At 41.8% G+C, this 27,857-nt stretch overlaps 1 protein-coding gene across 23 annotated transcripts; it reads left to right on the forward strand.

The window, feature by feature from the left end:
• The first annotated feature begins 867 nt into the window (after positions 1 to 867).
• LOC126469913 (putative uncharacterized protein DDB_G0271606) lies at positions 868 to 27,768 on the forward strand. Of its 23 annotated transcripts, none has more exons than XM_050097291.1 (7): positions 868 to 970; positions 23,146 to 23,881; positions 24,140 to 24,397; positions 24,656 to 25,429; positions 25,688 to 25,737; positions 26,254 to 26,461; positions 26,720 to 27,768. In XM_050097291.1, the coding sequence occupies exons 1-7, from the start codon at positions 968 to 970 to the stop codon at positions 27,469 to 27,471; spliced, it is 2,781 nt and encodes a 926-aa protein (XP_049953248.1). In that variant the 5' UTR covers positions 868 to 967; the 3' UTR covers positions 27,472 to 27,768. The 23 variants fall into 23 exon arrangements, with proteins under 23 accessions (XP_049953248.1, XP_049953239.1, XP_049953247.1 ...); XM_050097282.1 differs by having other exon boundaries at positions 24,656 to 25,221; positions 25,480 to 25,945; positions 26,204 to 26,461; XM_050097290.1 differs by lacking the exon at positions 26,254 to 26,461 and adding an exon at positions 25,996 to 26,203 and having other exon boundaries at positions 24,656 to 25,221; positions 25,480 to 25,737.
• Positions 27,769 to 27,857: the final 89 nt, after the last annotated feature.

Raw genomic sequence — 27,857 nt, forward strand, 5'->3', positions numbered from 1 at the left:
GCGAGTGCTAGTCCGTATCTCGAGACCTGCCTTGTGGTGGCGCTCGGTCTGCGATCACACAGTGTCGACACGCGGGTCCGACATGTACTAATGGACCGCGGCCGATTAAAAGCTACCACCTAGCAAGTGTGGTGTCTGGCGGTGACACCACAGTTTGTCTACACTAGGGGATCAAATGACAACTGGGTAGCGCAGATAGGACAATGATCTATTGGCAAGAGTACGTAGCAAGTAATATAACATAATTTACCTATAGCATTAGACTGAGATACGGCACTATGATTTTGGAATGAATAAATCGAGAATCAAAATGATATACGTAATATGCAGTTCCTAAATTGTCACATTGGAAAGGAGGACAGTAACATGGCACTACGAACTAGTATTAATCTAAGAAAAGTTAAATAAAAGTGTTGGGTAGCTGTATTTCTCCAAGTAATTAAATTACAGCCACTGAATTCAACCATCAGTGTCGTGGATAACTTAATATTTGATTATCTCTCTCATTTAGGGAATTATCGGAATAGATGACTTCAGAATTCGCCTTACTGCAATGGTAAACCCCCCGAACACATCGACTAAACGAATGTCTCATCCAGTTGCTCCACGGCACATGTGCACCGATGTCGGAACTGAAAGAGGCAAGAAATTAGTAAGAGTCGTGCTGCAACGGTAAATAACAGCCTCCGCCGCAGTAAATACATGACGGAGTGGGAATTCTGGCCTGTGACACGGATGACCCGTGTTTAGACTTCGGACGCAAGGAATCGAGATCAATGACGCTCGGGACCCGGCGCAGGTTCCCACTCCCGTCTGCGAGATTTCGTCACATCTCTTCTCAGTATAGACGAAGGTCAGTCCGGAGTTATCACAGGGAACTACCAAAGCGTCGGATAAAAGAAGACGCTGAGCCACCAGCGGACAAGTCTGCAAGTGATTAGCAGCCGCCGAACATCTCCAGACTCAAATGGTGAGTTACGGTCACCTCTGTTTTGTTGAGAAGTAGTATTGGTGCTCCGACAGTAGGCGATCGATAGAGGGATAGCTCTGAGAGAGCTTCTCGTGTGCTTTGTGGATGGGTACTGAGGTTCTGCTGGAGACACTGAATCGATAATTGTCTTCGGACTTGTCGGCATCTTATGGGTTGATTTTCTGTATAAAACAGCTGCTAGATTCCTGTCCAGAGGCCAGTACAATTTCTAAATCTGTATCTACTTCTTTACTCTTAAAATCACTGTAAAATGCATGATAGAGCGTGCTTCCCACAGAACCACTTCTTATGGCTTCTTTTCGTTTCACCCACGCCCGGGTTCCCGGGTTCGATTCCCGGCGGGGTCAGAGATTTTCTCTGCCTCGTGATGGCTGGGTGTTGTGTGCTGTCCTTAGGTTAGTTAGGTTTAAGTAGTTCTAAGTTCTAGGGGACTGATGACCATAGATGTTAAGTCCCATAGTGCTCAGAGCCATTTGAACCATTTTTTTTTTTTTGTTTCATTCGCGTACGGAGAGCGGGAAGAATGATTGATTAAACACCTCTGTGCTTGTTCCGCGTGAAGAATATGGCGTTAAACATCTGCATATTCATTTACATTCTGCAAGCAACGGTACTGCAGAGTATCAAGCAATCCGCTGTTGGATAAATTATATCTGGATGACGGGACGGTGAACTGAACCCCCCTCCTCCAATGTTTTGGAGCGGGTGTAGTCACCAGAGACTGTCTTTGTTCGTTTAACGTTTTTATCAAAACTATAACAGGCAGCCAAATGAAAACGAGACAGATGAAAAAAAAGGAAGTAAATTGTTTGTTATTTGAAAAGGATAGCCATAAATGCTATTACATTTATCCCACTGTGAGACAGACGGTTAATGCTTTCATAGAAAAACGTTTGCGGTTGCCTACGGAACCACGATTGTATCCATGTGTGCAACTTTGGCAACATGTGGGTGGGTATTTTTCCGGCAAGTTCATTGGACTACACTGTAGAAGTTTCGCTGGGAAGCGCTTACACATCCTTCATACAATCCCGACATCTCCCCACGCGATTTTCATAATTTTGGAGCTCTGAAGAAAGACATCGTGGTAGTCGATCTGCTTCGGTCGAAGAGATGCACACAGGTACAATCGTGGTTCCGTAGGCAACCGCAAACGTTTTTCTATGTGGGCATTAACCGTCTTGTCTTACAGTGGGATAAAGGTAATAGCATTTATGGCGATTACTTTTCAAATAACAAACAGTTTACTTTCTTGTTTTCCATCTGTCTCGTTTTCATCTGACTGCCCGTTATATTTTTATTTAAACACTTTATTATCACGTTCAAACTTAATGTATCAGCATGTAACATGCGAAGAAAGTGTGATTTATCGCTCTTAGAGATACATTTGCATTTACATCGCTGTTGCACTACGTTCTGAGTACTGGCAGAACTTGGGTCACGTTAGATTCAGTGTGGAAACACAGGCTGTTAGCGGACTCATTCTCATCCATGCCACTTCTAAAACTTTACACAAATGAATTATTGGGTTGCATGGGGTGCATTAAAGATATTTTCAAAAACTTTGGAGGCTTCTTTCTCACTTCAAAAAAAGGCTAGTTGTAAATACAACGCTGAACAATGGCAGGATTTTCGTTTCGTTAGCAGACAGATAAGATTTTTATTAACGGCCACGAGAATTTTAATGGACTCAGAGCAGCATGGCTGTGTCAAAACGCGTTTCCACACAATTGGCAGCTGAGTCAACCAAACTTTACCTCTGTTTGTCGTGTCTTTTCTTTCATTAACAACTGAAAAACGAAGGATTTCGGACATAGGTTTGGATTTCCCGCCTTAATTCCTGTTCCTGGTGTGAGCAATCCGCTTCTGAAGTTTGTAAAACTATTTGTGATACCCCCTGCGCAGAACATCCGCATTTCCACGAAGGGCCGTCGGATAGAGGCCCGCATCTACCGTAGGCCTATGTCCCAGCAATTATGGAACACGTCTTATACATGCGTATTATGACACTTTTGCACAGCGAAAATTCCCCTGTACGACTTAACACAGACTTCGCAAACAGCGATCTTGCGGAACTCAGCGCGCTCTGTTTGGATGCCGGTGTAAATCGTCGGCTGTGAAAGTAAGTTCTGGAGCACCGCAAGAGAGTATTATAGGTCTGTTGCTGTTCCACATATAAATTGCTTGATGTATAATGTCGAAAGCGCTGCGAGGCCGTTCACGCATGGTGCAACATTATAAGCGAAAATCGTAACCCAGAGTTGCAATACTGGGAGACAGAAATCTCCACCCCCACCCCCACCCCCCTCACTCATTATTAAAGTTTTTGCTATCATTTATTTAATAATATAAAATTCCCAACGGGCAGAGAAGCTAATTTTAAATTTAATATTGTTTCTTCTTCTATAAACGATTTTTTAATTAAAAACTATTTGCTCGTGCAATACAGAAGACAAAGAAGTTTATTTTTTCTTACACTTATGTATGTCTTTCTAATAAAGGGTACTGTCAACGAGCTACAATTTATTTAATAATATAATATAAATTTTAATAATATAAAATTCCCAACGGGCAGAGAAGCTAATTTTAAATTTAATATTGTTTCTTCTTCTATAAACGATTTTTTACTTAAAAACGATTTGCTCGTGTAATACAGAAGACAAAGAAGTTTATTTTTTCTTACATTTAAGTATGTCTTTCTAATAAAGGGTACTGTCAACGAGCTACAAGTTCATTTCTATTCAGCTGAAGCCACTGATCTATTTCGTAATATTAAATGACCAGCATATACTCGTATGGAGAAGAGTAGGAAGTAAGATTAGGGACGATCTTTGGAACGTGGAATTAACCAACTAACTAAACCTAGTTGCCGTAACCATCACTCAGCCTTTTATTGATCGAAATTGGAATTTTAATGGCAATCAAAGTTATAAGCAGAGCTAAAACACAGATTTTTTAGACTGTGAATCTGCGTATTTGTACACACATAAAGAGAGCAAAATGATGCAGGTAGTTATAACGTCATACGCGAGTTAAATAGTGACACAATTTTGGAGACGGTTTAATCGTCGAGAAAAAGTGAGCTAGGAGCGAAGCTCACAGGACAAACCATTGGTCACCCCCAGTGCAGCGAGCCTCAGCCAGGACACTCCAGTACAGTGGATGTGCCACTCGCCTCTATGGAATAGGTGCAGCAACTGGAGCGATCGTCGTTGTACGGGAGATGTATTCGCAATTGCGGTTATCAATCACCATCGGCTGTATATTGGGATGACGACAATGAAAATTTTTCCAACCCGAATTTCCCGCTTTAAGCGAGCGGTCGCCTTAACTGCTTCGGATATCCGTGCACGAATCACGGCCAAACCTAAACTTCCATGTCGTCGTCCATGTGTCACAATCTGCACTGGTACGTTACGTATATTCCCCTCTAGGAATGACAAATTTATTGAGAATCGAGGGCCTGGTACTGGTGAATAAATACGAGTAGCAGTGTCTGTGTTATTAAGAAGTACGATGCAACTTTCCTTCAGACATGCACGCTATTTCGTATTCCTATCGTGGCTGGATGTACGCACTACTATGTCATTAATGAAACTGGCCGATCTGTTGGCACATCAACGCGGACTGTCCAAGGTGTCCACAAGAAATGATCGTTGGTTAATTAAGAGGCCACAGTATTTGTTTATGTGCTATGAACTGTGTCACTGAATTTTTTTAATTCCTTGTGAGTTGTAGAATCGATAGATAGATGTCTTCAAAGGATAGGCAGTACTGTAAGTTCGGACTGGCTATATTAGTGGTCCCAAAGGCTTAAAAACAGTGATGGATCCAGGGTTCGGTTCTGGAGGGTATCACAGGTCACTGTGTTTTTACCGCTGACTTCGCCCCCTCTTAACTTGACAACAACAATGAGTCATTATCAAACCTTCGAAGAAAACACTCGAATAACGAATTCACGGTATCCAGATAGTGATGTCTCCAGTATGCAAGTACCTGATTGTCTATATATGACATGCATGTGGGGCCTGAAGATGGCATTATTGAGATCCCGAAACTGGTTGTCTCAATAAAATAACTTGTCAAAACGCACGGCTGTTTGGCGATTTTACTTGGTAAATATTTGACCAGCCGCTGTCCCGTATCCACAATGGATCAACAGAGAAGTTTTAGAAAGGTTAAATATTGCTTCTGATGAGTGTTTTACGAGTAAAACAAGTGTTTACGAGAGGTATAAGCGTTTCGAAGATGGCCGTGAAGACGTCGAACATGACGAGAGCCCTGGACTCCCCAGGACATCGGTCAACTATGAAATCGTGGAAAAGTGAAAGAAATGATTACGAACAATTGGCGAATCACAGCCAGAGAAGTTGCAGATGATGCTGGTAGACCCCGTTCAGCCCTGATTTTTTGTTTTAATTTGACTTACAGAGTACAGTTAGGCCAGGATAATTACAAAAAAATCTTTTTCAGTTAAGGTTATGAGAAATGGACTCACACGCTGTTGCGGGTTATGGTTTATTTATAAAACACATGCTGTATGCTTGTCAAGTACGTAGGACTGTGATTGAAAGATCAGATCCATATTTATCACGTCCTCATACAATTATATACTTCATTATCATTTAAACATAGAATAGAATATAAATTAAAATAATTAATGAAAGTCATAGGTTAGCAATCGCTGAGAAATTATCAGTAATAGTGAAGCAGACAAAGATATCATTACTTATGTGTGTGAAACTGTATTAAACATTTTTATTCATTCAGACGTAAACTAGAATATAAATTTAAAGAGTTACTTAAAACATTGGAAAACAACCACTGAAAAATCACTAACAATAATCCAACAGACCATGAGCCTGTTACCTCTGTGTGTGAAACTGCTTGAAATAGCTGTTGTGCCTCAAAAGACATAAATATACATGCCGTTTTTCGGTATGAATTTCCGTTCGGCTATTACATCGAGTTAATCTACACGTACGCGGAGAAGTTTGATCGTCAAAGAATGGGAGATGATCATAACCGTCGAACCCCTTGTCGTCGCAAGAAGTATGGGCAGCAGGATTCCAGTTTACATCCCTCAGGCTCAGTTCCATCCTCTGGTTCGTGTACCTCAGGTCATTTACTCGTGGGAGTTGCCATTTCCAGTCGAAATTTCATCAGGTCCTTAAACCTTTCTGTTCAGCATTATTTCGTTTCGTGGCTATTCTGTATTCCATCCAGCTGCTCACTGCAGCTAAGTCGAGAAAATGGAGAGTGACCTTCAAAATCCATTTCCTTGTCCTAAATCAAGTAAGGTAACACTCCATTTGTTCATGACAGATGATCACCCCGCCCGCTGACAGATTATATCTACGTAAGCAGAAGGACTTGCTAGCTAAATATAGATTTTCTTCCTTTTCGGTCCAGCATTCCGTCTTTGTGTTCTGTGTGAATTTCAGAACATAGCCATACCATTAGAACCCGATTTCTGTCTTTCCATTGTACGGAAACGGGCAGGAGTGATTCTCGGACCATGTTCATTATTAAATCTAAACCAAAAAAATGCTTAAGTTCAACATGGTTCGTAAGTAACGATTTACCATTTTTTCTATTGAATACATGTTTGTCAGCTCTGATGCAAAAGTAACGAAATCTTCAGAGAAATAATGAGAAACAGTAATACATAGTGTTTTTCTATATCACTGGAACCTGAAAGAAATGTACGATATTCCCAATATGTGATTGACGCAAAAATATTTTAAAAATCGTAGAATAAATTAACATGTATTTCACCTCAGTATTGGAAGCATCTGTGGAGAGCAAACTCTTCTCGTCAAAATTCTTCTGTCTCCATAAACACCACCGCTGTGTCGTCGATTTAGAAGGCTGAGAATTCACTTCATGGAAACTCTTCTGGTATTACACATTGTTGTAAACACCCACAATGGGATAGTTTCAGCGACGAAAATTTTGGCACAGCAAGAAATTTTTCGTATTCATTACTGCTTTCGACACAATTTCCTTTATGGCTGCTTTCTTCTTTTACATCACTCACCAGCAGTAGTAATGGATCATCAACATGAGCATTGTCGTTTTCAGACAAATCACGGACGTCTGACGTTCGTTCAAGATATTAAGTATTTCACTTTGGAAGAAAACACTTTTACCAGTTGGCACCTGAGAAGCAAAAGCAACAATATCGTACTTGCAGTACATACTTTTTAAAGTGAAAATGTATTTTCACTAACATTTCTTAGCTCAGAATTAATGCACACATGATTGTGCAGGTGAATGATAAAATTTAAAAAAATAATAACCCGCATGCTAGTAACAGCTGTTATTTCTCACCCAATAAACTTCCCCCGGAGGTTCGAGTCCTCCCTCAGGCGTGGGTGTGTGTGTGTTGTTCTTAGCAGAGGTTCGTTTAAGTAGTGTATAAGTCTAGGGACCGATGACCTAAGCAGTTTGGTCCCTTAGGTATTCACACACATTTGAACATTTTTTTGAAGACAATAAACAGCATACCTTGAAAATAAATAAAGAAAAAGGGAGTTCTGTTGTAATTATTACACCTGTTTCGATAAGAAAATAAAATCGTTGTTCATTTAAACAACATAATATAAAATAACGCAATATCTTACTTTCTTGTTGCGAAAACACGCAGACGATCTATTTTTTTTATTGAAGTATGCCTCCAACAATCGGAATCCTAATTGCAGTCGTACCAAGAGGGATAGACCCGCACGATTGACGCGAGCCTGTATGAACCAGAGAAATGTAAAGAAGCCGAGAAAATAACTTTACAAATTGAACTGCTTGTTTTGGTGATATAACTTGTGACAGCAAAATTTGTTCCAAAATTGTTAAATTAAAAACCAAAAAAGGGGCGAACGTAAGTTCCTCAGGAGTCGCTATGTGATAACAATGTTGCAGAACTAACGAAACATTTCATAACAGTTGATAAAAGGCAGATGTACGGATGTAACGTCGATACCAAGATTCAGTGGTCCCAGTGGAAAGACATTCTAGGTCGCCAAGGACGGAGAAAGCTCGACGAGTGCGATCAAACCTAAAGGTTATGAAGACAGTGTTCTTCGATATTAACAGGGTAGTGCATCACGATTTCTTGCCACAAGCGCGAACGATCGATAAGGAGTACCCTCTCAAGTTCAACGCTCTTACAACCAGATTTGTGACGAACAAATCACGCTTTTTGCACCACGATAATGCATGTGATCACACTCCGTTGTCCGTGAGTTTTTGCCAGAAGCTATACCGTAATGATGCCCCAGCATCTATACTCGCCAGGCATGGCCCCATTTGACATTTTTCTGTTTGCAACAATAAAGAAAATCTTTAAGGGTCGTCGTATTACGAGTACAGATGAGATTAAAAACGCGTCACGGAGAGAGCTAAAAGCTATCCCAGAGATCGAGTTCCAGAAGTCTTTCGGCGATTGAAAGAAACGTTGGTGGAAGTGAATAATATATAATGGGGAATATTTTGAAGTTGTTAACACTAATGTAGAGGAATAAATAAAATTTTTCGAAAAAAATATTTTTAAACTCATTTTGTATATAAAAATATAAACGCTTCTAGTAAAAAAAATTTTGTGGTTGTCATGACCCCCACCACCCTCCCCCTTCCCACCTTGAGGGAATGCTGCATCACAGACAGGGACCGTCACTCCTTGTCATTTCTAACCCTGCAGGAACTACTGTCGTTAGTGATGTCAGTTTCCAAGCGAGGATCGCGAAGGCAACCGCATGCAGTCGACATTTTGAGTCGGGTACTTCGCAGATGCCGGTTGGTAGCTGACTGGAGTAGTTTTCGAAATGCTGCAAGGACCCTAGTGCACTGACGCTACGTGCAGGTGTGTAGTTGATCAAGCCGGAGTAGTTCTCTCATGTTTTCCGGATAAGACTTAGGCCTATTCATTCAGGTCACATTCAACACAGACTTGGATTCATTTCAACATTCTCGGTGATCAAGCGTTCTCCTTTTTTTCTACATCTTCTGTTCACAGGGCCGCACGTCTATTGCCCCGTTAAAGCAGCGGATTTCAGTCCCATAGAAAATGCATGGGACTATTTGGAACAGCGGATGAAACATCTCAAGAATTTAGCACCTCTAAGGAATGCAATCCTCAGTCAGTAGCTTTAGCTGGATATAACATGCCTGAAGGACTTATGGCCTCTGTTCGTCACCAAACTGAGGCCATTATCGAGGTTCCCTGGAGATGACTAATATGTGCTTTTTTGCGCCAGCAAGTAAACTCTAATATTGCTTCTTAGGCACATTTTCTAGTGTATCTAGGAAATTTGGGGAGTGAGTGAATGGCTGAGTACTCACTAGAAGGAAGCAACCTACGTGGAAGTTAAGGAACCACTTTGCCTTGGCCTGTGTTGTTTAAAGAGGCACGCAAAAACAGCATTTTAGATATTAGCAGGCACTTTCAAGGCACTCGGTTTATAGATGGAAAAAAAATTCGAATTTATTTGTTTACTTTTCTCTGTAGTTACAACTGATTCCTCTCTCCTAAGTCTACAACAGGTTACAGTATATGGCTAATGATTCATTAATTAAAGTTATATGTAGTTGCATTTTTCTTTTCAGCTTCACTGCTTGAAATACATTACGTTTTATTTTGATCTGCAGCCGTAAATTTTATTACTCCTGTCTGTGAAATTGCCCTTTCTTCCTCGTGGGAGAAGGAACAGTAATACAGTTTTATGGCAAATTTTGCGAGAGCTGAAACCCACGCAGTATCCATAACTAGTAATAAATCCATCACAAATTACCCTTCCACGGCCGAAGCACTGACGGAAAATTACATGCAAGACCTTCGGTGCATCGGGTGTGGAAATCATGGGTTTCTAGCTCATTAAAATTCGTACAACTTTCAGTAAAAGAAAATTGCAGCAAAGCGCCTTTTGCTTCGTTAAGGACCGACGTTCCGACGAGTGGTGGGCCATTGTATGCAGAATACTATCTCAATAGCGCAAAGCTGGCGTCAGACGCCACATTCTTTTCATTATGCACGTGGAATAAGCAGGAGCAACCTAACCCAGAATACCCAGACAGGAAGAAGATACATCGAACAAGCTTTCCTAGCAGAGACAACTCCTAGGAGAAATTGTCGGATGTGAGAGTAACTTTCGGGCGCACCGCAAGGGAGTACTATAGGGCTAAAACTGTTCTCGCTTTGAATTATCTGGTTCATAATGTTGGAAGCTCTGTGGGAGTGTTCGAGGATGATGCTACTTTATACAAAAACATGACAACGCCAGAGAACTGAAGCAAGGTTTCAGAGGATCGACACCTGTTCAGGGTCAAGCAGTTGACCCTCAGTACAAATAAGTTGAATGTACTGCCCACCAATATGCTGAAACATCAAATCATGTTCTATTACACAATTTGTGCTTATCACCGGATACAGTAACAACCGTAAAAAATTTAAGTTTTTTAAAAAATGTGTGTGAAATTTTATGGGACTTAACTGCTAAGGTCATCATTCCCTAAGCGTACACACTACTTAACCTAAATTATCCTAAAGACAAACACACACACCCATGCCCGAGGGAGGAATCAAACCTCCGCATGGACCAGCCGCACAGTCCATGACTGCAGCACCCTAGACAGCTCGGCTAAGCCCGCGCGGCAAAATACTTAAGTGTGTTTGTGTCAAGAACGACGTGCAATGCAATGGCTTATGAACCTAGCTGAAAAAAAAAATGGTTCAAATGGCTCTGAGCACTATGGGACTTAACATCTGAGGTCATCAGTCCCCTAGAACTTAGAACTACTTAAACCTAACTAACCTAAGTACGTCACACGCATCCATACCCGAGGCAGGATTCGAACCAGCGACCGTAGCAGTCGCGCGGTTCCGCACTGAAGCGCCTTGAACCACTCGGCCACTGCGGCCGGCCACCTAACTGCAAGGTAAGCTGATGTAATCCCAGTAAAACGTAACTCACCTGAAAGAGGCAGTTGACAGAGGCAGTATTGAGGATGTCCATTATAATTGTCCGGGCTGTTATGCCGTGGTCGGTTGATGAATTTTGTATCAATTCCCAACGTTTCGTCTCCGACTGCGGGAGACATCTTCAAGGGGGTCCGTAGGTCGATGGAAGGTCCAACACACCCACTGGCTCGCTACTGTCCTTTATTGTAATTTTAATCACCTATACAGGCGGGCTGTCAGCAGCATATTACGCTGCTCTTCAGCCTTAAGTGGAACAATAACACGACATAGAGGTGATACAGATAATACAAAAAAAACGGCGGGCAAAAAATGGAGATACAAAAAACAATAAACATGAAGCCGTTCACGCTGGACGATAAAAACACTAACACTTGTTGACACGGCGCACAAAACACGGAGGACGGCGATGGCACATGTGAACAGTGGAGTTGTATCTGCGAAAGAACGCGAAACACAAAACGAAGCACACACACGAGACACTGATGGCGACGATCTCCGGCGCGCCAATGTTCACTATGCGTGTGCGAGTCCGGGGACCTGCCAAGAGAGGAGGAGGAGGAAGGGGAGTGGGAGAGCGAGAGGGGAGAGCAGAGACGCCACGGGCAGGGGAGATAGGGGGAGGGAGGAAGGGGGAGGGGAAGCCCGGTGGAAGAGGGGTGGAGGGAGGGGACGGGGGAAAAGGAAAGAGAAGGGAAGGGAAGAGAAGGGAGGGAGGGTGCCTAAAGGAAAGGACACTGGAAGTGGGGGGTGGGGCAGGGTCAAAGTTGATAGGAGGGGTAGATGGAGGGGAGGAGGACATCATCAGGGAGGGGGAGCTGGCGGAAGCCACCTTGGGAGAGGGTAAGGAGGGTGGAGAGATGGAGACCGGGTGGAAAGAGGGAATACAGGCGCGGCAGCGGGCGGGGGTGAGAGAGGATCGGGGATATGAGCGGGTGAGGAGGATCGAGTTTATGGGAGGTGTACACGATCCGTATCCTTTCTAGGAAAAGGAGGAGGTGGGGGAAGGGGATGAGATCGTACAGGATCCGCGTAGGGGAGGGGAGACGGATGCGATAGGCGAGGCGGAGAGCATAGCGTTCAAGGATTTGGAGGGATTTATAAAAGGTAGGGGGGGCGGAGATCCAAGCCGGATGGGCATAACAAAGGATAGGGCGGATGAGGGATTTATAGGTGTGGAGGATGGTGGAGGGGTCCAGACCCCATGTACAGCCGGAGAGGAGCTTGAGGAGACTGAGTCGGGAGCGTGCCTTGGCTTGGATTGTCCGGAGGTGGGGAGTCCAGGAGAGGCGACAGTCGAGGGTGACGCCAAGGTACTTAAGGGTGGGAGTGACGGCGATAGGACGGCCATAGATGGTGATGTAGAAATCAAGGAGGCGGAAGGAAGGGGTGGTTTTGCCTACAATGATCGCCTGGGTTTTGGAGGGATTGACCTTGAGCAACCACTGGTCGCACCAAGCGGTGAACCGGTCAAGATGGGATTGGAGAAGGTGTTGGGAGCGCTGCAGGGTGGGGGTAAGGGCAAGGAAGGCGGTGTCATCGGCAAACTGGAGAAGGTGGACGGGGGGTGACGGCGGCGGCATGTCCGCCGTGTACAAAAGGTACAGAAGGGGGGAGAGGATGGAGCCTTGGGGCACACCGGCGGAGGGGAAAAAGGTGTAGGAATCTGTGCTATGGATGGTGACATAGGAAGGACGGCGGGAGAGAAAGGAGCCGATCAGACGGACGTAGTTAATGGGAAGGGCGAAGGTTTGGAGCTTGAAGAGGAGACCGGAATGCCATACGCGGTCATAGGTACGTTCGAGGTCCAGGGAGAGGAAGATTGCGGAGCGACGGGAATTAAGCTGTTCGGAAAGGAGATGAGTGAGGTGAAGGAGAAGGTCGTCGGAAGAGAAGGACGGCCGAAAGCCACACTGGGTAACGGGAAGGAGGCGGTGCTGGCGGAGATGCTGGTGGATGCATCGGGTGAGGATAGATTCCAGGACCTTGCTGAAGACGTCGTGGACCGGTGAGGCTTCTGCTTTTATAAGCAGTGGACGGCTGGATGACGTCACGGTGAAAACGGCGCGTACCGAGGTTTGCGCGCTTTATCCAGCGTTGCTTGTAGCGCCATCCATTGCAACAGGCGGATAACTGCGAGGAATGTGAGAAGTCTCCCTCTGCGCTCTTTCTTTATCAATTGCGCGCTTCCATGCATTGCTGAGTGTATAACCGGAGTCTCTGTTGAAATTATTTTCACAGAGTCTAATTTCAACTGCTTCCCTGATGACAGAGTCCCAATAGTTTGAAGCGTGAGCAAGTACTCTTGTTTCATCGAATAAAATCTTATGTTTATTTAACAAATTGTGCTCAACCACCGCTGATTTGTCTAGATACCTGTTTTTCAGGCCACGCAGATGTTCCACACAGCGATCGGCAACAATTCTTATAGATTGGCCCACATAATTTTTGCCACACTCGCAAGGAATGCTGTAAATTCCCGGTACTCTGAGGCCGAGATTGTCTTTCGCGGGTCGCAACATCTCCTTAATCTTCCTGGGTGGCCGGAAGACTGGTCTGATTCCCTACCGGCTCAGGACTCTGCCGATCTTGCTGGTCGTTGCACCGCAAATGGTAGCCGCGCGATGTATTGGTCCTCTTCATCTGTTCGAACAGCGACCTTCCTAGGTTTCTCCGCCAGAGTAGATCTGATATAACGATCGAAATATCCATTTTTTCTGAATACCGTCGTCAGATGGTTAATCTCGGAGCCGAGATGATCCTTGTCCGAAATAGTCCTTGCTCTGTGTACCAAGGTATTCAGCGTAGCTCTCTTCTGAGCTGGGTGGTGAAAACTACGCGCGTTTAGATATAAATCTGTATGCGTCGGTTTTCTGTACACAGAATGTCCGAGACGTCCATCTGATTTTCGCTCCACCAGCACATCTAAGAAGGGTAACTTCCCATCTTTCTCCACCTCCACTGTAAATCGTATGTTCTGATGTACACCATTCAAATGATCAACAAACTGCTGCAGTGCCTCATTGCCATGTGGCCAGATTAAAAATGTATCGTCAACATACCTGAAGAAGCAGGATGGACGTAAGGGAGCACTGTTCAACGCTCGTTCTTCGAAATCCTCCATGAAGAAGTTAGCTATGGCTGGTGACAGTGGTGAACCCATGGCTGTTCCGTCAGTTATTTCATAATATTTTCCACCATACAAGAAATAGGTGGTCGTCAAAGTGTGTCGAAATAACTTCAGTATTTCAGGAGAGAAATGAGCAGCCAACAGTTTTAACGTATCTTCCACTGGTACCTTTGTAAACAAAGAGACCACATCTAGGCTGATCATGATGTCATTCGGACCTATCCTCATCTGCTTTATGATGTCAACAAACCTTTTTGAGTTATTAATATGATGGCTACAGTGGCCGACTATCGGTGCTAATAATTTGGTTAAGTATTTTGCCAACTGATATGTAGGAGACCCAATAGCACTAACAATAGGTCTCAACGGGACCCCATCCTTATGGACTTTGGGTAGACCATATAACCTGTGTGGCCTTGGTGCTCTTGGTCGTAGATTCTTGACTAGTTCTTCTGGGAGGCCAGAGTTCTTCAGTAGCTCCCCTGTCTTCCTGCTAAGTGCTGCTGTAGGCTAAGTGCTGCAAGGACTCCATCGTGAAAGACTTCGTAGTCATATCCACTGAGATAGATTTGACAAAGGTCAGATTATTATTACGCAGAGCCCATGAACGAATACCTCGAAAACGACGAAGCTGGTCGAATGTTCACATGCTACTGTCGTGAGCATCTGTGGAAAATGGTTGAAGGGCAGTGAAACTACCATTACATGCTAAGTGGTTGGACATCCACGACTTTTCACAGAACGTGGGCTTTGGAGGCATGTCTGCTCCGTAAATTAAAATAGATGGCGATCTGTGGCACCTCTGGCGAAAGACACAGTGCCAGTGGACTCATACGTCTTTCGGAGCACACCATTCAGTGCACATTGTCAAGCAAGGGGCTCCAGCGGAGACGATCCCTGCATTTTCACACCTTGGCCCGACGACGTCGTTAATTATGATTGAAGTGGGCTCGGGATTATAGAGAATGGACTGTGTACCACTAGAAATGTGTCGGCTCATCAGATGAATCACATTTTCCTAAAAAACGGTTGATGGTCGTATCCACAAACACCGTCATCCAGACCAATGGACACTTAAATCTACAACACACCATGGACCAAGGCTGGTGGAAGCACTACTATTCTATGATAGACATTCACCTGTGCTTGCATGGGACCTGTGGTATAAACCAAAGACACTATGTCAGCTGTGGATCACTGGCATCACTTCCTGCTCGAAGTCTTCCCTGACAATGCTGCCATCTTCCAGTAGTATAATTATCCATGTCTTGAAGACAAAATGATGCTACAGTGGTCCGAGGAGAATGCTAGTGAAACCAAGTTAATGTCTTGGCCACCAAATTCGCCTGAGGTAAATCCGACAGTTCCCATCTGAGTTGCTATTGAACACCATCACCACATACAGAAAGCAGTGGCCATTTATTTGCAGGACTTATATTAGTGTGCATTGACACCTTTTTCCACATAGCTCCACAAATATACCAATGAACTGCAGATTTGATGATATGCAGAATTGGTGATAGTCTATATTGCATTACAAAAATGGCCCAATATGCTATTAAGCAGGTAGCCATAAAGTTTTAGCTTGTTAGTGTATGTTAACACGTGCAGTAGCCATGCGGGATTAGCTGAGCGGTCTAAAGCACTGCAGTCGTGGCCTGAGCGGCTGGTCCCAGCGGAGGTTCGAGTCCTCCCTCGGGCATGGGTGTGTGTGTGTCCGTCCTTAGGATAATTTAGGTTAAGTAGTGTAAGCTTAGGGACTGATGCCTTTAGCAGTTAAGTCCCATAAGATTTCACTCACATTTGAACACATGCAGTATTCACACAATTTCCCAGGTGCTGAGTTGTTATACATTCTTCCCTTATTTGTCATTTAAATGCAAATGTGGAGTTTCAATTAGGTGAATAAAACACAGGAGTATGGAACAGATTGTGATAAATATCTGGAAAGCAAAATTGCAAATATCAGCCAAAGCACCTGAGAAGATGCATCTGATAATTCTAGAAGAAGACGGCTGGTAGGTTTAGATGTGGTTGTTGTTTGTTTCATCTTGACTTCACAATCTCATTTTCATTTTTGGTACTGAACTACTGCAGCATGAATACGCTGGAAATGATGCAGCACTGTCACATGTTGCCCTTGTCATGTGTACATGCTGTTTCATTCAGCTGTGTTTTAATCACCAAAAAATCCACATTTGCACTTGTGATGAATAAGAAATGACACAATGACTGCTATTGGTAGCTATGTAACCTTACAGGCATCATATGTTTAACTTTTTGCTAAATAACATCTAATTCAGGGCTCTTGTGGATCTCTGGTCATAACACCCTACTGTATGGTACAGTGAACTGAGCTTCTGAACTCTGTAAAGATTTGTAAACTTTCAGACAATGATGGTACACAAATGCAGTGTTTTACAGATCAATGACATTAATGAGTGGTACATCAGATCTGTCTCTGTATTTTAAAATAATTTTTATCCACTTTTAACCATTTGAGCTGAAGAAGTTCCCTTGTAAATAGTTTACCAAGCAGGTATCTTAGCTGCTAGTGTGGTTGTATGTATAGAGTTTTTATACTGTAGAGGAAAATTCACCTAGCAGGGGTTCAGTCAAGACTGAAATCCATGCAAACAGCTTCATGTAGAGCAAAAGAGCATATTTTATACAAATTATCCATGAATTTTGATGACTATAACCATACCCGTATGTGACTGATGGGCCCTTTTTATGTAACTTATCATCTGCAATAAATGTAATGAACTCACTGCTAATGGTGCAACTACAGCAAAACATACATGGCTAAAAGTTGAATGAGACAAAACAGTGTTTCACTCAAGGTGGTATCCTTAGAATAATCTCTTTGCCAATCATCCACAACCCTCTATATATATCTGCTGCATGGACTGTGAAGGCCAGAATAGACTAAGAAAATCTAAATCTACAACTACCAGATGTTTTCTCCTAGAGTTCTCAGGTGCATCTTCTCTGGTGCTTTGGCATACATCTGCAGTTTTGTTGTTGTAATATGTACATAAAATAAACCCAAACAAATATATTACTGCTCATCATGTGTTTCATTGAGTGGTTGATTAATTATGTATGTTCAACATTGTTCAAGTGTGGGGGCAATCTAGAGTAATGTGTAATACAGAAGTATAAACTTCAACAGCCAAGATGGTTCATTATCATTAAAGATTTGTTGACCAGTTTTGGCAAACGTAAGTTGCTACAATTATATCATATGCAAATACATCTCAGTACATCTCCATCATGTGTACAAAACACTGATTAGCCAAAACATTATGACCACTGCCTACCATGAAGTTGGATGCCATCGGGTGGCATTGCAGGCATGTGACATAGTAACAAAAGTATATAACAGGAGCAGATATGGATGGGGGATCACCCTAGGGAAGATACACACTGCAAATGGAGAAATCCATTGAGATATGCAGCTTTGACACAGAGCAGATTATTATTACGCACAGCCTGTGAATGAGTACCTTGAAAACTGTGAAGCTTGTCAGATGTTTGTGTGCTACTGCTGTTAGCTTCTATGGAAAGAGGCAAAAGGACAGTGAGATTACCAGTAGTTGAACATACATGACTCTTCACAGAACATGGTGTTCGGAGATTTGTCTGCTCTATAAAGTAGGATAAATGGTGATTTGTGGCATTTCTGCTGAAAGAGCACAATTGTGGTGCATGCACAAGTATTTTGGAGCACACCATTCACTGTAAATTGTTGAACATGGAGCTCCACAGCAGACCACCCCTATGTGTTTACATTTTATCCCAAGACATCATCAGTTATGATTGTAGTGGGCACGGGACCATCGGGATTCTACTGTCGATCAATGGAAAGATGTCGGCTCAGTGGGTGAATCACATTTTTGGTGCATTAGGTCACTGGTTGTCTCCACAAACATCATCATCGAGGTGAATGGCAGCTCAAAATTTGCAGCATGCGCCCCCCCCCCCCCCCCCCACACACACACACACATACCTTTATTGTAACTGCAAAACACTAAAAAGTATCTTGGGTATTTAAGGTAAACTGTTTTGGTAAAGGGCTTTGTGTGTGTGTGTGTGTGTGTGTGTGTGTGTGTGTGTGTGTGTGTGTGTGTGTGTGAGTGAGTGAGTGAGTGAGTGTGTGTGTGTGTGTGTGTGTGTGTGTGTGTGTGTGTGTGTCAGTCAAAATCATCTCTCTTTCTTGTGCCGTAGCTATGAGCCTGACTGTTCAATGTCGAAAATTCCTGAGAGATTTCAGAACACAAACACATTTAGAAACGTATAAACCATGAAGTGTCATTATTTCAAATTCTTTAAAGATTTCCCTTCATGGCTCTCTGTGGGGAACTCCTGCCATAATTCTAATAGCACTTTTTTGAAGTTTGGAAGTATGTTTTGTCATACTCGTGTTTGCCCAGAATATCACACCACATCTAGGTAAGCTGTTCATAAATGCATCATAGGTACACAACAATGATTCAGTGCTGCAGAAGTCCCAAAGCCTTTTTAGTACTTAACAACATTTAACTAGTTTTTTATTTGGAAATTCTAGATGCTGTTCCTATCTCAGTTGTTCAACCAACCCTAAGCCTACAAATTTTATGGAGGGGCTTATACAATACTAAAACTCTCATGCCATCTCTAAGTTTTCTTCTTATATTACTTAAATTCATTCATACCATTTTTTCTTCCTTTATAAGCAAAGCATTATCTGTAATTCATTTTCCCACCTATTCATTCTTTCAGAGACTTTCTGCCGATAGGTCATCATCAGTGCATCATTTTATTGAAATGCTCCTGTCATTGGTAAACAACAGTGCATTTGCTGTAATCAAGTGTTTTGGCAAACTCATGTATATGAGGGTATGCTGACAAGCAGTGCCTCAGAATTTTTTATTCTGTTTTCAATATCGGTCGAGGTGTTACGTGTCACGCATATTACTTTGTCAATTTTCCTGCTTTGCTGACACAAGTTGCAACTTGTGTGGCACCATGCTAGCTACTATTTAGGAAAAATAAAATAATACCACTTCCACGTATTTATATGCTTGAAAATGTAATTATTATAAAAGAAAAACTAAATAGCGGCAGTCCAAGCCCCACCAGTAATGAATTTGTACATAGCTACCACACAAGACACATAAATGATGTAAATCTACAACAGAAAAACACAAAACTATTACAGAAAGGCATACTCCACCCTGGCACCAAATTGTACAATGCACTACCCAAATTGACACAAATAATAATGGACTTAAGCAAGTTCAAATCAATTGCAAAGGATTACTTGGTCGAGCACTGCTTCTATATAGTAAGGGAATACCTAGAAAAACAAAACTGCCTCACCGATTAAGACTGTTTTTATAAAATGTGTAGAGTAAGAAAATATTGTATAATTTTATCTTTTGTTAAAATGATATCTGAAAAAAAAGAAAAAAATCAAGGAACATTTATTGTAATTAATGAATGGTCCCAAAAGCATGATTTTGAAGAGTTTTCCTGCACATGGAGCACCCTCTCTTTCAGCATAGTAACGCCAGACCACAGACAAACACTGCAACATCTGCAACAATCTGATGCCTTGGGTTCACTGCCAATTGACCATCCTCCATACAGTCCAACTTGGCCCAGTCCAATTTTCATGTTTCCAAAACTTAAGAAGCACCTTCAAGGATTTGATAGTGATGAAGCAGTGCAAGCAGATGTGAGGTTGTGGCTCTGTTGACAAAGTCAGACATTCTGCAGTAACAGCATCAACAAACTGCCCTCCTGTTGGGAGAAATGTTTGTCACCAGAGTGGCTTTTGGAAAATAAATTGTATTGCAATGTTTTATTGATCCTCTTCATTTTTGTACATAGATATAAACTGATATGGAATAAGTCAGTTTTATGAGAAGATGAGATGAGACAACATGAGTTAATGTGATGATTATAAATTTCATATCTAACACAAAATACAGGATATAACATTCAATAATAGCTATAAGCAGATATATATGTATATACTTATTTTTTTCGATTCAAATTGTGATTAAATCTAAAAAAGATACAGGTATGGGTACTCATCATAAGAATGCAAAAAATCAGTTGTATGTTTACCATTCTTACTGCATCATGTGATCATAGCTTACATCATCATCTTTTTTGCACAAAAGATATAAATGATCACTATATCATCATACTCTGCTTATGAATTTACAACAGTTAATCTAGTTTTTTTTTTAAAAAATTACAGTTTTTGAAGTATCTTTGTGACCATAGTTTACAACTGCAGATTTTTGTGCAAAAGACACAAATTAGAAAATTAAAAGATATGTACAATTTATACGACATCATGATGAAAATGTGTTGTATGATATTCTATTTCTTTGTACTAACAAATATTTATTTATATTGTAAGAACATTTACTGAGGAGATAGTTGTGCACAGATCGTTGAGTTTTGCAACCTGTTTCATTATTTCACATTTAACACAATCTATACAAATTTTCCACTATCACTATTTATTACAACAACAATGCACACATTTAGATTTGAAACTGACAAATACCCAGTTACACCCTAATAACACTTCTGCAGTAGGTAGTTGTGAACAGCTGTTTTATATGCTGAAATATGTTTGATCATTTTGATGTCACAAAGTAGTTTGTTGTACAGCTTATTTCCTTCTTGGAGTGCTCCAGTTTGAGTGTTGTATCTGAATATTGGAATTATATATTTGGGTTTCTTCTTGTGTAATGTGAGTGAATACTTGAAGTTTTTTGAATAAAAGTTTGGATGAGCTTCTGGGAGTAGCCCTTTCCATGGCTCATGCAACTCAACTCTCTTTTGGGCTGTGAAACAACTTTCACTGTTTTGCTAGGGTAGTCTGTGCAGTTGAATGGCCACTGTGTCTGGATGGCTTAGTGGTCAGAGTGTTTGCTTAGAAAGCAGGAGACCTGGGTTCGACTCCTACCCTCACACAAATTATCAACGTTCCCCAATGATTTTAGTTAATGCCCACTCACAGCCAATGTCTGTAATTCCTTTATGTCCTAACTTTTGTTGCACTTGAGTTTTCCCAGAGATTATGCGGTGTCACAGTAGAGATTCTGCTTTGGTAAATAACACATTTTTATTTTTTCGTTTGCTGTGCAGCTTGATAGAATTTTTATGCAGTAATAGATGGTGTTCAATTTATTGGATACATACATTGTACAACTATTGACAGCTACTGTCACATGTGTGAAGGGCACACATACTCATGAAGTTCAGACCTCTGCAGAACCAGATATGAATATTGTTGCCTCATCTTATCCATGCACAAGTGGTACCTCGTGTCATTCATGTGACAGGCCTGCAGATGACATGACTGGAGTATTGAAACTGGTTGCCTAACAAAACAATATCAAAATAATGGCATATTTCATCAACCGGCCGCTGTTCCATCTCCTGAGCCCAAGATGGAGTTACACTTAAAAATTGCTGAAGCTCCAACATGTTGCCAAAATTTCTTACTTTTAAGATAGTTCCCTTGGAAGCAAATATATTTATCTCAATGCCTCTGCTGCTTCTGAGATGGATCCCAGAAGTCTTTCTTCATTAATATGTTTAGTCCCCTCTGTCATTCTACTAGAGTTTTCTCCAGTGTATCAGATCTTCATCCTTCAATTAGATTTTCATGTTTGGGAGGTGGAAGAAGTCACACAGAGCTAAGCCCGGTGAGCATGAAGGCTTAGGAGCGACTATCTTCTTCTTTTTAGTCAAACATTCCTGAATAATTAAGGCTGACTGTAGTCATCTATTGTCACGGTGGAGCACACAGATGTTGGTATATCACTTCTGTGGGCATTTCCTCCTCATGTCCAACATATATATATATATATAAACCAAATGTTGAAACATACTTTTGGAGATAATGCTTTAGGTCAGACACAGACTTATGACTAGCATAACAATTTCAAAAATGAGCAAACATCGAGTGATAATGATGATCACTCTAGATGACTATCAACTGACATCACATTAGAAAATATGTAGAAAATGAGGTTTCTGATTCTGGAAAACTATACACAGACCATCCAAGACCTGTGCAATTCTTTGTGAACAACATATGACAGTGTGAACATATCCTGCCAGACGAATTGAAAATGTGAAGCTTCAAGACAGTCCAAACTTTCCTTCAAAGGTTTCCACTGGTGATAAACGTTGGGATTACACCTAAGACCCAGAAACTAAACAGCATTTGTTACAATAGAAGATTCTTCTTTCGTTTTGGCCAAAAAAGCTCGAAAAAACAGGAGTAACATTGCACAGCCAGAAGTAACATTTCAGACACAGACACATAAACACAAACATATATATACTTGTGCGAGCGCACATGGGTGTCTGGTGGTGGGCGGGGGGGGGGGGGGGGGGGGGGGGGGGGGCGCAATGGTTACTCTTGATGAGAAAATACATAAATACATGTAGGGATAAAAGGACTTGGTGTACTTGCAGAAAATGTAACTCTAACTGGAGATATTACTCTGTACTACTATAATTATTAATAAACTGTGATCCTTGATCTCAGTAACCTGTAGACGTGCATCTGGTGAACGGGAGCTCAAGGATGCAACAGTTGGAAAAAAATTCAAAAACATAGTGCCGCACTGCTTGCTGAGCGCCTAGCGAGTTTGTGACGCAACCCGCCCAACTTGGCTCAGAGCGGCGTAGTTTTCACAAGTTCTAACAAAACTTCATACAGATGTGCTGTTCTTTCAAGTCAGCTATCACAAAACTGAAAACTCATGAAAACATGACAGTGGAAATATGCTCACCAACAACTAACCAAACCACTCAGCTCAAAGACATTTCTGACACTGATATGAGCATAATGTACAGGGAGACACCAAGTGGTATTCCAATGAAATCGTAGCCATTTTTGTACAACATTCAAATTGCAGGAACTTTTGGATACCATATCATACAAACTTTAAAATCTAACACTTCTGAAAGGATTATTATAGGGTAATATGTTAGAAATAAAAAAAAAATCATTATGTTTTATTCTTTCAGATGGAGCTGCATATTATCTACACACTGCTGCTATTGGTAGCAGCTGCAGGAGCAGCACCTTACAGAACAGTGCCAGATAGGACTACATGCATCAAAACTTACCAGAAGATGGCAGCACTGCAAGCATCCCATAATGGCAACCAAGAAGATGACTTATTCTGGCAGCAGAATAGCCAGCAATACAACTTTGATCAAACACAACAGCAAATTAGTAAAAATTTACTCATCTGTGAACAATACTATGGAAAAATCTCGGAACAGTTTCACGAAGAGTACCAGAATCATCGCCGTGGTGATATTATTCAGGAAACACAGGAACTCCACCGTTTAAACAATGAAGCTCAACAAACACATGAACAAAGATCCACCAATGGTGATCAGGATGAACAACACTATCAACAAACTAGCCAGCAGGGTTATCCCGCTCAACTAGAACAACAAAGGTTTACAGACGATGATCAGCAACTGCAACAGGTACCACAAATAAATGAGTTACAACAGATCCACCAGACAAATCAACAAGAGTATCTGCCTAATATAGAACAAGAGGTGCAAAGCCAAAGATTTACTGACAGTGATCAATATCCACAATTAGTGCAACAGGCAGAGGATTTGGATCAACAACAGCAGTTCCAACAAACTAGCCAGCAGGATTATCTTCCTCGACTGGAACAACAATCAGGACGTCAGAGATTTCCTGATGACAGTCAGCAAGTGCAACAGGGGCCACAAACAGGTAACTTGCAAGAGCTAGAACAAATTCAATCAACAAGTCAACAAGAATACCTACCACAGACAGAACAACAGTCACAACAACAAAGATTCACTAACGATGATCAGCATTTGCAACTAGTGCAACAGTCAGATGACTTGGATCAGCTACAACAGTTTCATCAAACTAGCCAGCAGGATTATCTTCCTCAACTGGAACAACAATCAGGACGACAGAGATTTCCTGATGACAGTCAGCAAGTGCAACAGGGGCTACAAACAGGTAACTTGCAAGAGCTAGAACAAATCCAACAAACAAGTCAACAAGAGTACCTACCACAGACAGAACAACAGTCACAACAACAAAGATTCACTAATGATGATCAGCATTTGCAACTAGTGCAACAGTCAGATGACTTGGATCAGCTACAACAGTTTCATCAAACTAGCCAGCAGGATTATCTTCCTCGACTGGAACAACAATCAGGACGTCAGAGATTTACTGATGACAGTCAGCAAGTACAACAGGGGCTACAAACAGGTAACTTGCAAGAGCTAGAACAAATCCAACAAACAACTCAACAAGAGTACCTACCACAGACAGAACAACAGTCACAACAACAAAGATTAACTAACGATGATCAGCATTTGCAACTGGTGCAACAATCAGATGACTTGGACCAGCTACAACAATTTCATCAGACTAGCCAGCAAGGTTATCTTCCTAGACTGGAACAACAATCAGGGCGACAGAGATTTCCTGATGACAGTCAGCAAGTGCAACAGGGGCTACAAACAGGTAACTTGCAAGAGCTAGAACAAATCCAGCAAACAAGTCAACAAGAGTACCTACCACAGACAGAACAACAGTCACAACAACAAATATTCACTAATGATGATCAGCATTTGCAACTAGTGCAACAGTCAGATGACTTGGATCAGCTGCAACAGGTTCATCAGACTAGCCAGCAGGATTATCTTCCTCGACTGGAACAACAATCAGGACAACAGAGATTTACTGATGACAGTCAGCAAGTGCAACAGGGGCTACAAACAGGTAACTTGCAAGAGCTAGAACAAATCCAACAAACAACTCAACAAGAGTACCTACCACAGACAGAACAACAGTCACAACAACAAAGATTCACTAACGATGATCAGCATTTGCAACTAGTGCAACAGTCAGATGACTTGGATCAGCTACAACAGTTTCATCAAACTAGCCAGCAGGATTATCTTCCTCGACTGGAACAACAATCAGGGCGACAGAGATTTCCTGATGACAGTCAGCAAGTGCAACAGGGGCTACAAACAGGTAACTTGCAAGAGCTAGAACAAATCCAACAAACAAGTCAACAAGAGTACCTACCACAGACAGAACAACAGTCACAACAACAAAGATTCACTAACGACGATCAGCATTTGCAACTAGTGCAACAGTCAGATGACTTGGATCAGCTACAACAGTTTCATCAAACTAGCCAGCAGGATTATCTTCCTCGACTGGAACAACAATCAGGACGTCAGAGATTTCCTGATGACAGTCAGCAAGTGCAACAGGGGCTACAAACAGGTAACTTGCAAGAGCTAGAACAAATCCAACAAACAACTCAACAAGAGTACCTACCACAGACAGAACAACAGTCACAACAACAAAGATTCACTAACGATGATCAGCATTTGCAACTAGGGCAACAGTCAGATGATTTGGATCAGCTACAACAGTTTCATCAAACTAGCCAGCAGGATTATCTCCCTCGACTGGAACAGCAATCAGGACAACAGAGATTTCCTGATGACAGTCAGCAAGTGCAACAGGGGCTACAAACAGGTAACTTGCAAGAGCTAGAACAAATCCAACAAACAAGTCAACAAGAGTACCTACCACAGACAGAGCAACAGTCAGAACAACAAAGATTCACTAATGATGATCAGCATTTGCAACTAGGGCAACAGTCAGATGATTTGGATCAGCTACAACAGTTTCATCAAACTAGCCAGCAGGATTATCTTCCTCGACTGGAACAACAATCAGGACAACAGAGATTTACTGATGACAGTCAGCAACTGCAACAGGGGCTACAAACAGGTAATTTGCAAGAGCTAGAACAAATCCAACAAACAAGTCAACAAGAGTACCTACCACAGACAGAACAACAGTCACAACAACAAAGATTCACAAACGATGATCAGCATTTGCAACTAGTGCAGCAGTCAGATGACTTGGATCAGCTACAACAGTTTCATCAAACTAGCCAGCAGGATTATCTTCCTCGACTGGAACAACAATCAGGACGTCAGAGATTTCCTGATGACAGTCAGCAAGTGCAACAGGGGCTACAAACAGGTAACTTGCAAGAGCTAGAACAAATCCAACAAACAACTCAACAAGAGCACCTACCACAGACAGAACAACAGTCACAACAACAAAGATTCACAAACGATGATCAGCATTTGCAACTAGTGCAGCAGTCAGATGACTTGGATCAGCTACAACAGTTTCATCAAACTAGCCAGCAGGATTATCTTCCTCGACTGGAACAACAATCAGGACGTCAGAGATTTCCTGATGACAGTCAGCAAGTGCAACAGGGGCTACAAACAGGTAACTTGCAAGAGCTAGAACAAATCCAACAAACAAGTCAACAAGAGCACCTACCACAGACAGAACAACAGTCACAACAACAAAGATTCAGTAACGATGATCAGCATTTGCAACTAGGGCAACAGTCAGATGATTTGGATCAGCTACAACAGTTTCATCAAACTAGCCAGCAGGATTATCTTCCTCGACTGGAACAGCAATCAGGACAACAGAGATTTCCTGATGACAGTCAGCAAGTGCAACAGGGGCTACAAACAGGTAACTTGCAAGAGCTAGAACAAATCCAACAAACAAGTCAACAAGAGTACCTACCACAGACAGAACAACACTCACAACAACATAGATTCACTCACAATGATGAGCATCTGCAACTAGTGCAACAGTCAGATGACTTGGATCAGCTACAACAGTTTCAACAAACTAACCAGGAGGATTATATTGCTGGATTGGAACAACAGGCACAACAGCAGAGATTCAATGATGATGATCAACATGGACAACAGGTTTCACAAATAGATGATGTGCAACAGCTACAACAACTAAATAATCTGCAAAAAATCCAAGAAGAAGATGGGCTGCAACATCAAGGATTCACAAATAATCTTCAGCAGGTCCATCAGCAGCACACTGAAGACGATCTGCATCAGGGGCACAAAAGAAGCCAACAACACTCAAGAATACAGCAACAATCAGTTCAGAGAAATAGTTATGTGCATGAATCCAATCAGGACCAACAAGTAAATGGAAGGCTGTCAGAGTTCGAAACCACACACCAGTCAGAAGCGAACAGTGATTCAAAACTTGGAAGTGGTAGAGCCAGTGAGATCAGTGAAACTGAATCAGACTCTGTATCTGATCCTGTGACTGAAGCGCCTTCCTTCTGGGGAAAACTTAGCAATAAAGCAGGATCAATATATACAAGTGTTAAGGAGAAAGGAAAGGAAGCTTTGAATTCAGTAAAAGACACAGCAAAATCTGCTTATGAGAAAGTGAAAGAGACATTTAACTGAAGAAGATATGTACTGATACAGTGCATCATTATCACCACTGCCATTATTCTTATATATACATAATTCCTAAATAACTCTCAGTGAAGAATCCCCATGGGGCTGTATTTTGTCAGCAAACAAATTAGATTTCCATTTACAACATCATTCTACAAACTCATTAAATTCATGGACTGTCATCTTTCTCATTTTGTACATATTTTTCTCAAGATGCTTCATGTTATTGTACATTTTTTATTTATTAATGAGTGTAACATACATAAATAACATTTTTTTAAATAAAATGAAAATAAATATAAATTTATGTTCTTTTTTCCATTCCATAGACCATTTTTGTAGTATAGTGTTATATTTTTCATTGGATTACTTTCAGAACCAATTTCTGCAGA

Source organism: Schistocerca serialis, chromosome 3, assembly GCF_023864345.2.
Source record: "Schistocerca serialis cubense isolate TAMUIC-IGC-003099 chromosome 3, iqSchSeri2.2, whole genome shotgun sequence".
Classification (NCBI taxonomy): Eukaryota; Metazoa; Arthropoda; class Insecta; order Orthoptera; family Acrididae; genus Schistocerca; species Schistocerca serialis.

Bases quoted from the DNA above. Each gene is read 5' to 3' on its own strand.
- LOC126469913 (XM_050097280.1), top strand. The intron at 24,398-24,655 runs GTAACTTGCAAG...GGCTACAAACAG, and splicing joins ACAACAGGGGCTACAAACAG to GTAACTTGCAAGAGCTAGAA. The intron at 25,946-26,461 runs GTAATTTGCAAG...GGCTACAAACAG, and splicing joins GCAACAGGGGCTACAAACAG to GTAACTTGCAAGAGCTAGAA.